Source organism: Watersipora subatra, chromosome 7 (assembly GCF_963576615.1).
Source record: "Watersipora subatra chromosome 7, tzWatSuba1.1, whole genome shotgun sequence".
In the NCBI taxonomy this organism is placed as follows: Eukaryota; Metazoa; Bryozoa; class Gymnolaemata; order Cheilostomatida; family Watersiporidae; genus Watersipora; species Watersipora subatra.
In genome coordinates, this window is record NC_088714.1 from 3,785,129 (window position 1) to 3,800,804 (window position 15,676).

The 15,676-nt window shown below is 34.5% G+C and overlaps 1 protein-coding gene across 1 annotated transcript in view; it reads left to right on the plus strand.

Annotated features, from left to right (window-relative positions):
* Positions 1-15,676, plus strand: part of LOC137399739 (uncharacterized) — a 77,149-nt gene that overhangs the window by 42,386 nt on the left and 19,087 nt on the right. The window contains exons 15-17 of the mRNA XM_068085953.1: positions 1,965-2,011; positions 7,730-7,771; positions 13,547-13,733. Of these exons, the coding sequence (XP_067942054.1) occupies positions 1,965-2,011; positions 7,730-7,771; positions 13,547-13,733 (276 nt within the window). The remainder of the gene's footprint in view (positions 1-1,964; positions 2,012-7,729; positions 7,772-13,546; positions 13,734-15,676) is intronic.

Genomic DNA, 15,676 nt, shown 5'->3' on the forward strand with positions numbered 1-15,676 from the left:
TATTATAGTTATCCTACTTCAACCGTTATTATTATAGTTATCATACTTCAACTGTTATTATTATAGTTATCGCACTTCAACTGTTATTATTGTAGTTATCGCACTTTAACTGTTATTATTATGGTTATCATACTTCAACTGTTACTATTATAGTTATCGCACTTCAACTGTTATTATTATAGTTATTGCACTTTAACTGTTATTATTATGGTTATCGTACTTTAACTGTTATTATTATAGTTATCGTACTTCAACTGTTATTATTATAGTTATCCTACTTCAACTGTTATTATTATAGTTATCATACTTCAACTGTTATTATTATAGTTATCATACTTCAACTGTTATTATTATAGTTATCGTACTTCAACCGTTATTATTATAGTTATCGTACTTCAACTGTTATTATTATGGTTATCGTGCTTCAACTGTTATTATTATAGTTATCGTACTTCAACTGTTATTATTATAGTTATCGTACTTCAACTGTTATTATTATAGTTATCATACTTCAACTGTTATTATTATAGTTATCCTACTTCAACTGTTATTATTATAGTTATCGCACTTTAACTGTTATTATTATAGTTATCATACTTCAACTGTTATTATTATAGTTATCATACTTCAACTGTTATTATTATAGTTATCCTACTTCAACTGTTATTATTATAGTTATCATACTTCAACTGTTATTATTATAGTTATCGCACTTCAACTGTTATTATTGTAGTTATCGCACTTTAACTGTTATTATTATGGTTATCATACTTCAACTGTTACTATTATAGTTATCGCACTTCAACTGTTATTATTATAGTTATCGCACTTTAACTGTTATTATTATGGTTATCGCACTTTAACTGTTATTATTATAGTTATCGTACTTCAACTGTTATTATTATAGTTATCGTACTTCAACCGTTATTATTATAGTTATCGTACTTTAACTGTTATTATTATGGTTATCCTACTTTAACTGTTAACAATATGATGTGATGTCATAAAAATTTATACATCAATGTTTTTTTTAAATTGATATCTTTGCAAGCTAAATGATGTGTGACCAAGCACTGCCCACTCACCACTCCATTCAGATTATGTGAATTGGTATATTTCCAAAAGAATGTCACTGGTGAATCAGCATTAATGTTATCATCTTGAGAGTTATGTAATATTGGCGAGCCGAGCGATGACCTTAAATAACCAGGATGTAAATATTGGAAGTATTTGTATGTGGGCAGATGTCAGTGACGCCATGGAGTCAGTGTTTTAGCACGTGTCTTCAAGTTGTTGGCAAGTAAATGCATGTTCTCTCGTAAATACACAATCAAACTAGAAGCTCTGAGGTTTGGAATTTTTAATTATACTCAATCTATAAATTACACAGGTTTTGAAATGGCGTAAGTTACTTCATTTTAATGGTATATAAATTAGCTGCATAACATTTCCCCTTTCAGTGGGAGTAGGATTAATTTTAAATTAAATCCATCATAAAGAGTCTCCGTCTCACCAGTGCATAGTAGATATGTAAATTGATAGACACGGCTGGCACGATAGGACTATAAACAATGTACCAGTCTGCGTAATAAAAAAACATGATACTTTCATTTGTTTGTCATATTTTTGTTAGACTTGTTTTCATTCCAAATTATTAGTGTTAAAATATGCATCAGACAAAATCAGCAACATGCCATTCATCGTAGTTTCACTGAGCTGACAAATTCAGTTAATACTATTTTGAGTATACATGTAGTTCTTGCATCTGAATTAGATGACCTCCTCTCTTGTTTCGGTATTTAAATGCCTTTTGCAAAAGTTACTGTCAATTTGACCGATTCTCAGATTGTAAAATACCCGAGAAGTGGACGATAAGCACTGGGATGATCGATGGATCAGCTGTCCTACTCTATCATCTAACCAATCTGATGTATATTAATTATATGCATTCCATCTTGTTGTAGGCTGATTTTGATTTCACTCCGACGATTAAGCAATACACTGAATATGGGTTAGTATTGATTTCATTGATTTATTTATTTATTGATATTCTTAATAGCTCGCAACATTCAAGCTGTTATAAAATTTCATACTTTTGCATTATGCATTCATGTTTTTTTTTAAATAGTGAATTTGTCACCTTATCCTATCACAACAGAAATTTTGGTTAAGTGTACACATTTGTGTCATGAGCCGAAATAAACTAGTTAAGCGCACTCGTATTGCACTTAAGCGGCAATTAAACCATTAGCGTTCAAATAATATATTTGTTTGTGAAAATTTATGCGTGATTATATGACCTCGAACCCGCTAATGCTCAACTATCGGGTCTTAATGTTTTTTTCGTATTTTTTTAAACAGGAAGTATAATACCCTTTCAAGTTCTTATCAATTTTAGGTTTTTTTTCAAAGCATTTACAAATAATTATTGTGTAGAAAACCAGGTTAACATTCTGTATGAAAGTGTGGGTTAACATTCGCCAAAAAACGTCAAGCGTCTACGCATTCGCCATTTGGTGAAGAGAAGGCCTTTGTTAAGCAGGCTTCTTTTTGTCAAGATTTAACATGAACACAAATATCATCAGTAGTGATATGGTTGATAAAGATATTCTTACCTTTTTAACACCACCGCTCACAATCTTGCATTAATCTGCTTTTGTAAAAGCTTTAAACACTTTGTAATCATTTCAATTTGGTGATGTAAGGTGTTTGTTTGCTCATTTAAACAAGGACTAGCACGGTACTTTTTGTACAAGGATTCTGTTCAGAATAGCAGTAAACAACCAAATCTTGTCTGTGTATGAAGACAACAACATGGTGCTGATACTGTTGTTAATTCTTCAGTTAGTACACAAAATACCAAAATCTATGCAAAAGTTATTAAAATAGATGCAGTCCGACCTTGATTTACGATCTTTACATAAAAATCTTCGAACATACGAAGTAAAAATTTTTCGCAAATATTTGTCTCAAAATACGAAGGCATTTTTAACATACAGTCAGAAGTTTCTCAAAACATTCCAGTTAGGGAAACCAGTACTTATGTACGCGGTTCTCCTTCAAATAGTTTAGTTTTGTTGCTGAAATAATGAGTAGTGCATTATACCTTCGGTTTTTTAGTTATAAAATCGTGAATCAGAAGAAGACTAGCCAGTTGTGACAGTTATGAAAATTGGAAGCAGTACTTTCTCAAAACTAAAATAACGCTAACAAAACATGAGCAAACATCTTGGGAGTAATTCCTTGAAACGAATAAAAATGGAGAGGGTGGTCATGATAAAAAAGTTGTAAAAAATACCAAATATGAGAGCAAATATATGTATAAATAACTTAAGTTAAGCTAACGTAATTTAAGTGAAATTAGCTCCTCTACCTAAGAGTCGTCTTTCTCTTGTATTGCCAAGATGGCGCCTTAACTTGCCTGCCCTAAGTGCAAAAACAAACTGACGATAAAAACCTCTTGTACAAAGCCGTACTTCATTTACTTAATGTTTAAATATAATTTAGTTTTGTCATTCAGTCTTGGTACCTAAGTATGTATAATACATTTGATTTTATGCTATATACACACGTATAATTATGCGTATAATTATCCTAACTATTTATTAAGGATGTTCGGCTAAATAAAATCTGATGTATTCTTGCAATAATATTTGCATGAGACAGTTTGGACATACGGAACAGATCTTAGAATGGATGACGTTGTATGTGGATGTTTGACTGTACATATAGCAAGCCTCCAACTGTATTTATTAGCCTCTTTGATAGGCTGATAGTACATATAGTTTTCTTAGCCTACCAGTTAAATGTATGTAGGGAGCCGGAGATGTCATGTAACTACCAAAAGACAATATTGCAACTGGTGTTCAGTCCTCCCTATGAATATGGTAAGAGAGGCAATAAAATTGGAGTTGCCCATCTATTTTGGCATCTCATCGCTATTCAAATTTGACTTCCACTCGCACTTGTTGTTTATTATGCTGAGTTACACTTTGTCGAAGAAATCACACATAATTCATTTTAGCTGAAAGAGTTAAAATAGGGTTCATCTGTGACCATCCATAATGGATTTCAGTGTTTTATTACGGTATTATTATTACTAGTACACTGGCGATCCCGTCGGCATAAGAGATCATCATGTGTAATAACTACAATATATGCACAACTAGCTGATATGTAACTAGGGTATTAAAAACCAGCTTATAAACAATGAGAGGTAATGAGAGTTGCCTGCCACTTGCTATTAGCCTGGCACATTGCCAATGGATAATTTAAGTAAGCTTACTAATAAGAGCTACTGCTTCTCATGATGTCACGCCATCACATTACATCCTGACGGAGAGCGGTATCTAGCGTATTTGCTTCCCATATAGCGACATATATCGCCTAAGGAGTACATCAAGCTCGTGTGGCTGAATTGGTAAGGCGTCGGACTGGCAACCCGGAGGGTCCGAGATTAAGTGTTCTGCTATAGCTTTTAATAGATTTTAATAGCTATAGCTGGAACTACACACATACATGTACACACATACCAACTTTGAAAAATATATATGCATAATTAATAATTATTCTATGAAGCAGAAAGGCGATCGAGTGACACAGTTGGTAATGTGCCTGGCTGGGAATCCCAATAAGCGCGTTTGAATTCTGCACGTGGCAACTTTTTCCTAACCCTTTTAGTATGGCTACGGAAAACACGGCTCTTATTAAAGTAAAGGTTTTTATTTCAAAGTTTTTATTTTTTTAAAAAACATTTTAGTTTCTGAAAATTGACATCAATACACAAATCAATATTGAGCTATCCCTGGTCTGTAATACTAAAGTATGCAAGTTTGTTACTGTATTGCTGAAAGATTGTGTCTCAGTACAGTAGATTCCTCATCCAGTTTTTCATTTGATTAAAAGTATTTATGTCACAGCTGACACTCACAAGAATAACAAATTATATATCTAATAATCACCAATTCATTACATGAATAGCTGAAACTGTTAAAAACAAATTACTGTTGCTTTACTACATATTAGCGCAGTATTTCATCATCAACAATGCTAAAAACAAAAGCAAATGTAAGATGTTTGAATGATTCAACGTAGAATTAAACCATCCCTTAAACAGGCTGTATTTAAAAACAACAAATCATACAATCTATTTTGATAGGTTTGTTATGTACCATCTTGTGATGATGTTATTTGTGCAGTTTGAAATGAAAGGTTTACTCTAAATGGTAAAATCTTGGCTTACCAGCAAACCAGTATATACATAAGCATTTATTATTCAAAAGCATATTTATTTTAATAATTCACAGTCATAGAGATTTTTATCCAACGCAGTTTAATTGATCTCGATCATCTTTAATGAAAGTTTATCATCGTTAATAAAACATTTTATTAGATTGTTGTGCGAGTTTGATCACCTAACAAGTCCAGCGTGTATCAAAAATACATGGTTGTGTTTTAGTCTTTTATAAGAAAACTTTTTATACCAGCGAGTCTGAAACTAGAGCCCTTTTTGGTTTGCTTTTTTCATTTGTCTGGCTATTGAAAACTTTTCTCAAAGATGATAATATGAGTTTTAATCTATAGTCGGACTAATACCCCGTATTTGTCACAAGTTTGTTCGCTTAACTGAACATGTGATACCTGAATAGCGCTGATAATTCCTGACTTTATATTTTGTGATATGATATGTTGTTGCAAATACTTTCACAAAGAGTAAAATTTGAATAGTTTGAAATATTTGTAAAATTGAATACCTTTTAAAAGCTATTCATGTTTACATGTCAAAAGTTCATTTAATTTTTAGAGGGATAATAGAGATATTTTTTAGTATTAAGAGTTCATCAGCTCACATTTACACAGGACATTTTAGAACTTTCTGATGCATTTCTAATATCAATAAAAATCTAGTGTATGCTTTGTCTTCGCATGGAGATTCACTTTAGCTTTATAAATCACACGCTTACATATTATATAATATAATATTTCGCAAGTGTTTCACCATCTTTGTCACATTTTGGTTGGTTAGTTTGTAGATGCTTGTTGGTTTGATTGGATGAGTTGTACTGAGTCTGTACTTGCAGTGTTTGTAAATAACGCTGTCTCGACTGTTCAAGACAGCTATTTGATTTTAACTTCTCTGATCAATTGCGATGTTTGAAAAAAATCTCACTGCCAGGAATTTCATTTTATTTTCTCACGCCTTTCCTCAGTTTCCATGTCTAGTAGGCTAGACTAAGACATGCTTCTAGATATTGCATATTGGACTAATCAAGCTCTGCATGCAAGTGTTTCATGGATGTAGAGCAGTGTTTCTGTCTGCTCTCAATAGTTGCTTAGGCGTATTGTCTCCATTAGAACATCTAATGCTATCAACCGAGCGAGTTAATGCGTTGATAATCTCCTTACTGATCCACTCATAATTTAGTGCTGCGCCGGGATTATCATGTTTTATGAGCTGCAAAGGTGAATGCCACATACTTCTCATCATCGGTATTTCACCTCCTCCATGCGTAAGGTTTTGCTGCAACATAAACATGATTTGAATGCCATCAAATACCCGGACCTATGCATGCTATGACACGTGTTGGGAAATTGAATGGTGATAGTACTCCTCAATGAAGTTCTTGATGAGGCAATCTAGGTGATTGTTTCACGCTAGAATCAGCTTCTCTATGACGTCACTGAATGTGTTGTCTGATTTGCATTGTTTTTCCTAGCCTCTACTATATGATTGCAAATACAAGGCCTCGATAAACTAACATCAGTAGACCATATCCGCGTTCATTTAGATTTGAAGATGTTTACTACACTTTGTATATTATCTTTAGGAACTGTTCCCTCATGACAGCTGTCGGTGAAACTAGGACATTTTGATGATTGTTAGTGAGTGCATTATGCCCTACTTGTAATGGGATTCTTTCAAGTCCCCACCCATCCGTATCACAACCATCTGGCTTTGTTTAGGATTCGTCTTACTGTAATTCAGTAGCCACGGTTTTTGTTTGTAATTTTTTAAACTTTTCTTACTATCCCTTCAGTGTTTGTGAAACATGTCAGATTTGCCCTTTGATCTCAATATTAATCAACACCATTGCGCAGCTCTCACAGTACCGGTGAGAAAATATACTCATTCACTGCTCCTTTATGAGCCATTGTTTGTTGGTTATTATTAGGAGATTGAAGGTGTTTATGAGGATAAAAATTCATCGAAATATCAAGTTTTATTTGGTTTCAAGTCAGTCAAATATAATTAATAATTTGAGTTTAGTGTGTTATTTAAAAACAATTTTGGTCTGTTCATTGTTGAAATATTTAGCTGGAGAAAATTGGGTGCGTAGGAAGGGAGAGAGGCCTATATATTTAAAGGAAACTTGCTATAGCATACCTTGAACATGGTGTGTGGTGAAATCACATGGTGATTCTCGCAGGACCGACAGAGTTCATGTGTATAAATAAACACAATAAATTTTCTTTGGTCACATAGACTACTAGATTTTCAGATGTATTTGTTCGGGAATATTTTTACAGATCTTTTGACAGTACTGAATATTGGTGACCGTGCTTTTGACACGAGTAACCAGTAAAAACTGAACTGGAATATCTGTCAATAGAAGGACATGATTGATGAGTGTTTATATCATCAACCCAGTTAGATATATCTGCATATGCTCGAATGATAACAGAATAAATCATTTACAAGTACTTGAGGCTGTTGTATTTTTCTTTGTAGTTCTGCGTACTACGTCTGCCCTGGTACATCATCGTGGAACAGGTGAGCCTTCCTTATGATTGTCCTCCTACAAGTACTTTGAATTTATCTGTAAATCCCAGGGTAGCTTTGATGTTCTTCATCAGAACCACAACAAGCATTTAGAGTGAAGTAAATATACAAAAAGTAAGGAAGATTTGCTACCATCATTGGAGAAGCTCAAATTATTTTTTGTGATATCTTGTCTCTATTAGCAATTGCACTAACACAGTGTTATGAAACACGACCTTGTTAGTTTTAGCTAGTAAGATGCATTCACCTTACCATTCACCCATTACCAGCAGATTTCATGTTATACATGTATAATTAGACATTATTATAATTAGAATGAAAAGATTTTGTTTTGATCACAAAAATTATCACGGAAATGGGCTAGCAATGTCCTGCGAGATTTAAACAACCCGTAAGCCGATACCTGATTAAACTTGGAGTCGTATTCCCACTACCATACGCGCTATCTAGCTGTCACTACAGGAGGACTCGTGTTTGATTGTTAGTCCGCTATTTTTGTTTGAAATGTTATTGCAAACTATGGCTTTTATGCTGCACTTCAAACTATCAGAACTATACATCTTGGTTCAATGTTGTTCTGTTGAAAATTCTATGCTTGAAGATGCTGCTTTTATTCAACACCGTTTAAACAGCTTTGAATCTTTCTAAAATTTTAACAGAGTCAAAAATTTCTGAAACCATAAAAATGATCGTTATCTCAACCAACCATCATAAATAATAGGTTGTCACAGGTTCAAAACCCGATGTATGTTTTGAGTAATGTCTTGCCAACTATCATATGCATGGTCAGGCGCGGGAGGATTGTTATTTGAATTTATATATCAAATGTGCCACACTGATGCATCATGCTATCATAGATGACCCTCATCGAATGTTTTCGAAATACTAGACAAAACAGGGCGCCGATTGAAGCATTAATGTCAAATGATGGCATATATTGTAGTTTATTACAGAGCTGTAATTAGGTATTAAATATACTGCATTCTAATATGTTGTTATACCTTGTGGGCACTTTTGGATAAAATCGATTATATTTTGGCACACAGTTTTTTCACAGCGTAGTAGCTGCAGATTTCTACCATGCGTTTCAGCATACGGTTTATTCCTGTTAATTCACTTTTTTATATTTCTAACATTTTCAGGAAATAAATGTTTGCGGTTTTTTCGTGATCGCTTTATTCACATTTTTACACGGCATCCGAGAGGCAGACGCCTAGCTGGCACCACAACTGAGCATATTCAAACCAATATTGCTAAATGCTGGCACCACTCTGTCTGAGTGAATAACTTCTATATTGTTGCTGCTAAACACAAAATGATGTAGCGCCCTAACATATTTTACCTAAGTAAATCAACTTAATATACCTTCATGGCAAGCATGCAGTTTTATAGCAACCTGATTAGAAGACATATTTGTTCGCATTGCAAGAGCTTGTTTAGAATGCCTGCAACACAAGAAGTACTTCTATCTACCATAAAAATATTTTGCAACTCATTTTAGAAGATTTCAAAAAAAGCACGATTCCGGTGTCACTGGAGCTATACATTGACTGAGTTCACGGTTTAGAAAAACTTCTACAATTTGTAGCGATTCTCATCGTGAAATGTGACAAGTAGAGCAAGTAGAACTGACAGAACTACATGTATAAGAATCACTCTAAGCAGGAGTATAATATTTGAACATTGTCTCTTCTTTAGGAAAGCAATGTTGATCAAAATCAAACTTTGCAATTTGAACCATATTTGTTTAATCTTACACAGTTAAAAGCTGGTAAAGGGTCTAACTTTTAACAAATATCTTGAATAAAATAAATTCTTTAGAATTCATGTTACAATTATATAAAAAATAGCCAAATGTTTATTCTTAGTTATTTACTCGCACATTTAGTACATAACATGGATTGTACATGTGGTTACTATGTCTATGGTTACTGTGTCTATGGTTACTATGTCTATGATTACTATGTCTATGGTTACTATGTCTATGGTTACTGTGATTGTACAAGTGGTTACTATGTCTATGGTTACTATGTCTATGGTTATTGTGTCTATGGTTATTGTGTCTATGGTTACTGTGTCTATGGTTACTGTGTCTGTGGTTACTGTGTCTGTGGTTACTGTGATGTTACATGTGGTTACTATGTCTATGGTTACTGTGATTGTACATCTGGTTGCCATGTCTAAAGTATTATAATTGTACATGTGGTCACTATGTCTAAAGTACTATGATTGTACATGTGGTCACTATGTCTAAAGTGCTAGGCTCATTGAAAGAAAGAAATATATTAAATTTTCTTTAACATCTAAATGATATGAGTATGGATAGTTTTTATATTTCAACAAGAAACAATTTTTTCATCTGCTAAAATTTAAAACTAAATTTGGATTTGCTTTTCTTAGCTTGTCCTTCAATTGATGTTATATTTAGAAAATATTTAGCTTAGCCAATGCTCAAGTTTAGTCATATCTGCCTATTTAATGGATATAACTGGGAAAAATTGATAAACACAGTTTTTATTCATTTTCTGAATAATTTAGGACAGATTTTCTTATAATTATTATCCATAAACTTATTGCATACTGCTTCATAGATCGCTTTTCTAAAGTTTGGTTTTATGTTTATTCCGTGGTATTAGTGCTCTAACCTATGGAGGCAGCAGGCTGCGTTCAGCAGGCTACGTTCAGCAGGCTGCGTTCAGCAGGCTGCGTTCAGCAGGCTGCGTTCAGCAGGCTGCGTTCAGCAGGCTGCGTTCAGCAGCGTCTACTAAGACCCTAAGCATTCTAGTTTTTGTTGAGTCATGCTCCTTAATCTGCCCCTACTAACTGCCTATTTCCTATCCAGCACCCAGCGTAGCGCCTTAATCCACACAGGTGATTTATTTATATTAAAGGGAGACATTATGTGACTATCAATTTATCGCCTACACCTACATCGGTTATTGTCTGGCATTCGCTAATCTTCTCTCTGTGTCCCTCCTCACTCGTCTCTTCTTACACCTAGTCTTTGCTGTCTGAAATGAATGTTACACTTTTTGCCGGTTTCTTTTGGCAATGGAGTATTACTGTAAACTAGTGAATGTTTAGGTAACCAATTTTGAGTTTTTGATAATATGGTTCAGACCCCAAATTCAGCATATCTAACCTACCAGAATAGAATCATAAAAAATACTCATTTTCTGTTGAAATAGAGTGTCCTCGACTATAATTGGAGCATTTAGTATTTGGAGAGATCGGTCTAGCTAAACAAGTTGTTCTTTGTGGAAAACCTTGCTGACTAATTCTGCGCTGACTGAAAGTCAAGTTATTTTCATAAAATGCTCAACTGAAATTGTCAATTGCAGAGCTCCAGTTTGAGAATGTTTCTTAATTTATTGCCCTCTAATTCTAGAATTGTATGCTCTTGCCTCCGTCATGCGCTATTGGACAAAACCCTAACACGAGATAAAATTGTAACTTCTGAAGAAACTAATTCTCAAGGCTCGCGTGCGCAGCGACCAAGCGAAAATACAATGCGATTGGGTGAAGCGTATGAGTTATGTTTTTTATTGTTCAATAATTATCACATGCATACTCAGTGCTCTAACCACTCAAGAGAGTTTCGGGTAGGAACAAGTTGATGATACCGAGGGAAGCTCGAATAGCAGAACCAAATTCTTGCAGCTGTGAAGTATTTAGAAATGGATAATACTCTTGTCAGACCAGCAAGCACTGCTCCCTCGTTGTCAGGCCAGCGAACGAACGCTTGTCCGTGTCATGTAAATAAACGTTGCAACATTAAGTTATATAAGCATGGTAATGTTGCGCAATAGTGACTGCACTCACTGAGTCCGCCAATTTTTTTATCCTTTAGGGGTTGCATTCCCCTGGACTGCATGAGATAAAAAGTGATAACTAGAATCGCTTTCTTATCTTGTTTAGTTCACCCAGTTTCCAAGTCAGATGTTCAGTGCATATTGCTATCTAAGTCATTCATAAGAATTTAATATTATTAAATTTCTGAAAGGCTATTCTCTGCGCTAATGAATCATATATGTTTAGAGTTTGTGTAAATGTCCTTTGAAGGAAAACTGTGATCAATGTTGCGACAGATATATAGCTTAATCCGTTACAATAGATTTTGTATCATAGCAAACCGCTTGAATAGCCCTATCACTATTGATGTTTGGGTCAAAAACTAGAAGTACAGCTCATATGTTTCTAATATTCTTTTTTCAAAAGAAAAAGAATATTACTCTTCCCCCTTTAATATCTGAATGCTTGCTCACACCAGCTTCGTTATCCAGTTTAGGATAACGAAACTAAGTGATGACATGTAAAAAGTCAGTTTCATCAAAATGCCTTTGTAGATGTGTGTTCATAACGGTATAAACACCTTCAACTTTGAAAAAAAAAACATTAAATGCTGACATAGCTCAATATTATTACTGATTACATAATATTATGATACAATATAAATATTGTATAATATGTGTAATAATTGTCTATTATTGTATAATTATTATACAATATAAATATGTCAAGGAACTTCTGTTCTGTTTATCAAGTAGCTATTATAGTTAGTGTTAGAATGTGCACAACTTCTTCATAAGCTTTATTACTGTTGCATTAGTGTGGAGTAGCGAAGACTGAAAAATCAATTTGGTACTTACTCTAATAGCTCTATTCCAGCTTTTATCTTTTTTGCATAACCGTACCATTGTTTGCGGAGCCGAAGTGCTATCAGTAGCCTACTTTTATGTTGAATCGTAGTTATCTGCTCACTGTTTGTGCTTAAAGTTGTAGATACAGTTAGGGCTTGATTGGCTATACGTGGTTTAAGGCTCATTAAAAAACGTATGGAACCTGTGGTAGACTACACAGGACAACAAACTATGCAGTAGAATTTTATAAGAATTTTCCGTTTGTATGTTGATAATTTGAAAGTCGATAAAATCGAGTTTTCATGTTGGTATAACCAGATATGAGATACCAGATATGAGACGTATTTTGGTTGTAGTAGCGAGTCGGTGACTCCCATCGTTTAGAACTTGCTTGGATATATTTCAGGCTTGATATCGAATCACAGCTGAAGTATTTGACACGTAAGATGATAATAAAAACATGTATGGTATCAAATTGTTTGCATTAATCCTTTCGTAATAATGTTGGAATGTTTTTAGCGAAGGTGAAAGCAAAGTTCCTTATTAGTTACGTGCATTGCTAATTCGTTTTGGCGCTTAATTCAGGCACTGCGTATATCCCTATGATGAATATGCTGCTCAAATATTCACTATATGGTTCACAATAATATTGTTGGTGTGAGCTTAGGCCAGCTGGTCAAATATTTGTCTCTCATTTATGGCTGCAATACTACCATAGTGCATTCTGTGTTTCCGTCATAAATATTCCATTGTTTGTTATTAAAACCTCTGGTACAGATATACAATTATACTTATATAAACCTCATAAAATCCATCAGAATCTTATGACTTTTGAAAGTTTAGAATGTAAAATGTTTGTTACACTTGAGCAATATTAAATACCCAAGTAATGGGCACAGCTGTTAAACTGTGGTAGCTCTCAGCTAAGTATGACAAACAAACAGCATATTTGTCTGTATTGATAGGCCCCCTCCTTATATCCTCAAGAGTCTAGATTCTTATCTCATTTTGCTGTGAAAAATCTTTCTCAGTTATTTATTTGCTATTATGAGTAAAAAAAACTTGGAAAAACTTTGTTGTAATTACGTGTGAGTGCTGATTTAATTAATTCTCAACATTTCTGTAGCATTGCTGGTTGTCCGAGGTCAGCCGTTGCGAATATTCATGGGGCTATGAAGCAAGGAATCGATAACCAAGCCCTCGGCATGCTGCTCTGTGATTGGTCAGGAAAAGGTCATGTGACAGATTCGTTGTTTAGTCTACCATCATTTGTTTCTATGGCAGGAATGTCTTGGAACAAAGGTGTTAACCAGGTAATTAGTAAAGAACTTAGAGGTCAGTTGTTTTCAAAAAGGCTGTGGGGGGAAAGAAAACCGTTACCGTTGTAGGAGAAACAAGAGACACTTTTAATAACCTAGTACCCTAGTAGTCTGAGTACCCTGGCAGTTTGGTGCACCGGAAGGGATCGTCAGTTGTAATAACTATGTGCACAATTATTCCATTACGTGGCGAGCTGGTCAACTGGCTCAGATGATCGAATGTTGGTCTACCAAGTTAAAAATCACGAGTTTGAATTCTGGTGAAAGCAATCTTTTTTTCTAATCTCTAAGCATGGCTTTGGCCAGACGGTGCAACTCTTAATATAGTAAAGATAAGATAATTTCCCTCTTCAGTGCATTGAAAAACTCTTCTTCAGCCCTTCAACTGTGCCCAGTGCCAAACAGTACCCTTCAAATGACCCAGTGCACAAATTTCTTATAAAAAACTGTATTCTTTTGATGGAACTCACAAACTCGCAGTACAAGATCTACAAAACTGGAATATGGCTATAATTTGTATAGTTGAGAGTCTATTCACCAGCAGTCCTTGGCAAACCGTATCTTTGTCCAGCAGTTAGCAGTTGGTCTTTCGCTGCACGCAAGCCCGCGCAACTATGAAGGTTTGATGTCTGTGTTGGATGCTTTTTCTATGACATTAATCCTTGACAGATTGGTCCTACTGTGAAAAATGTCAACTACGGGTGTATTTTTGCTACAACTATTTATTCCAATTTGCTATAATAAAAGATCAATTTAGCATAGTTTTAAGGTGAAAACAAGAATTCAAAAGCATATTTACTACTACATTTATAAATTCGAATCACTGCTTTGTATTATAGATGACACCCTGCCAGCCTGCCAGCTATTTCATAGTTCATTGTACAAGGTGTATTTAGGCAAGTTTGGCTGAAATCTTTTGATTCTAAATAAAAAGACTTTGTTTAACAACGTGATGTTAACAGATTGTTTTGCTTCAACATAGCCTGGTGGGGGCCTGGTGGGCCTATATGTTTGGGGGAAGCAAAATGTACTGAACTTTTCTGCCAGTTACTAAGATATACAGAGCTTCACTATGCAATGGCTTTACTTACTTGTTAATTATTCTGAAACTGTTCTGACCCTTCACTATTTTGTACTTCATTTTTCGCTGCCTAGTTTATGGTGTTTCAATAACCATGGTTGAAATTTGTGTGCCGCACAGGAAAGAGACAAAGTCAGAATAGCTCTGACAATGATAAAAACTAACAAAACTCAAGTTAGTAGTCTGTGGGCCTTCAAAACTAACAACTACATAGTTAAAACAAGGGTTGCTGGACTATTATGTCTCTTATTAAACGCTACATCAGTTATTTGTAATCATCGTTTTAGCAATAAGATCTCCTCATAGCCTGTTGCTTACCAACAGAAAAGTAAACAAGCAAAGCTAGTCTAGACTGTGGTTTTGAGGTAAAGCAAAAGTGAATTATACATTCTAATGATAGGTTACATCTATTTTACATAAACTGATTCACAACATACGGACTATGGCTAATCTTATGTACAAAAGGTTGACACTACTTCATGGTCTTTTAATTTTTATGGTCAGACCTGGTTCTAGTTACAATTACGTACAGGACAATAATAGTGATATTTGAGCTGATGTACAGATGTTATATCAGCAGCTAAACTTTCATCCAGCTTATACAGCTTGACACTTGGTTCGCCATACGCAGTGCTATTCAAAGTCGCCAGTTTTAATCTTTTATTTGGGGCGACCGTCGTTAATCGACTTAATTTAGTCCTGAGTAGGTTCATGATAATTTCTACAATTAACTTGATCGGAGATTTGAAGCTTCTTCTCAGGCTACCAAACCCACCTATTATAAACTTGTGCCCGAACACATGCTAACTGGTTTGATTTATTTCTCCTCAATGATTTATCATCTGAGTTTCTACTT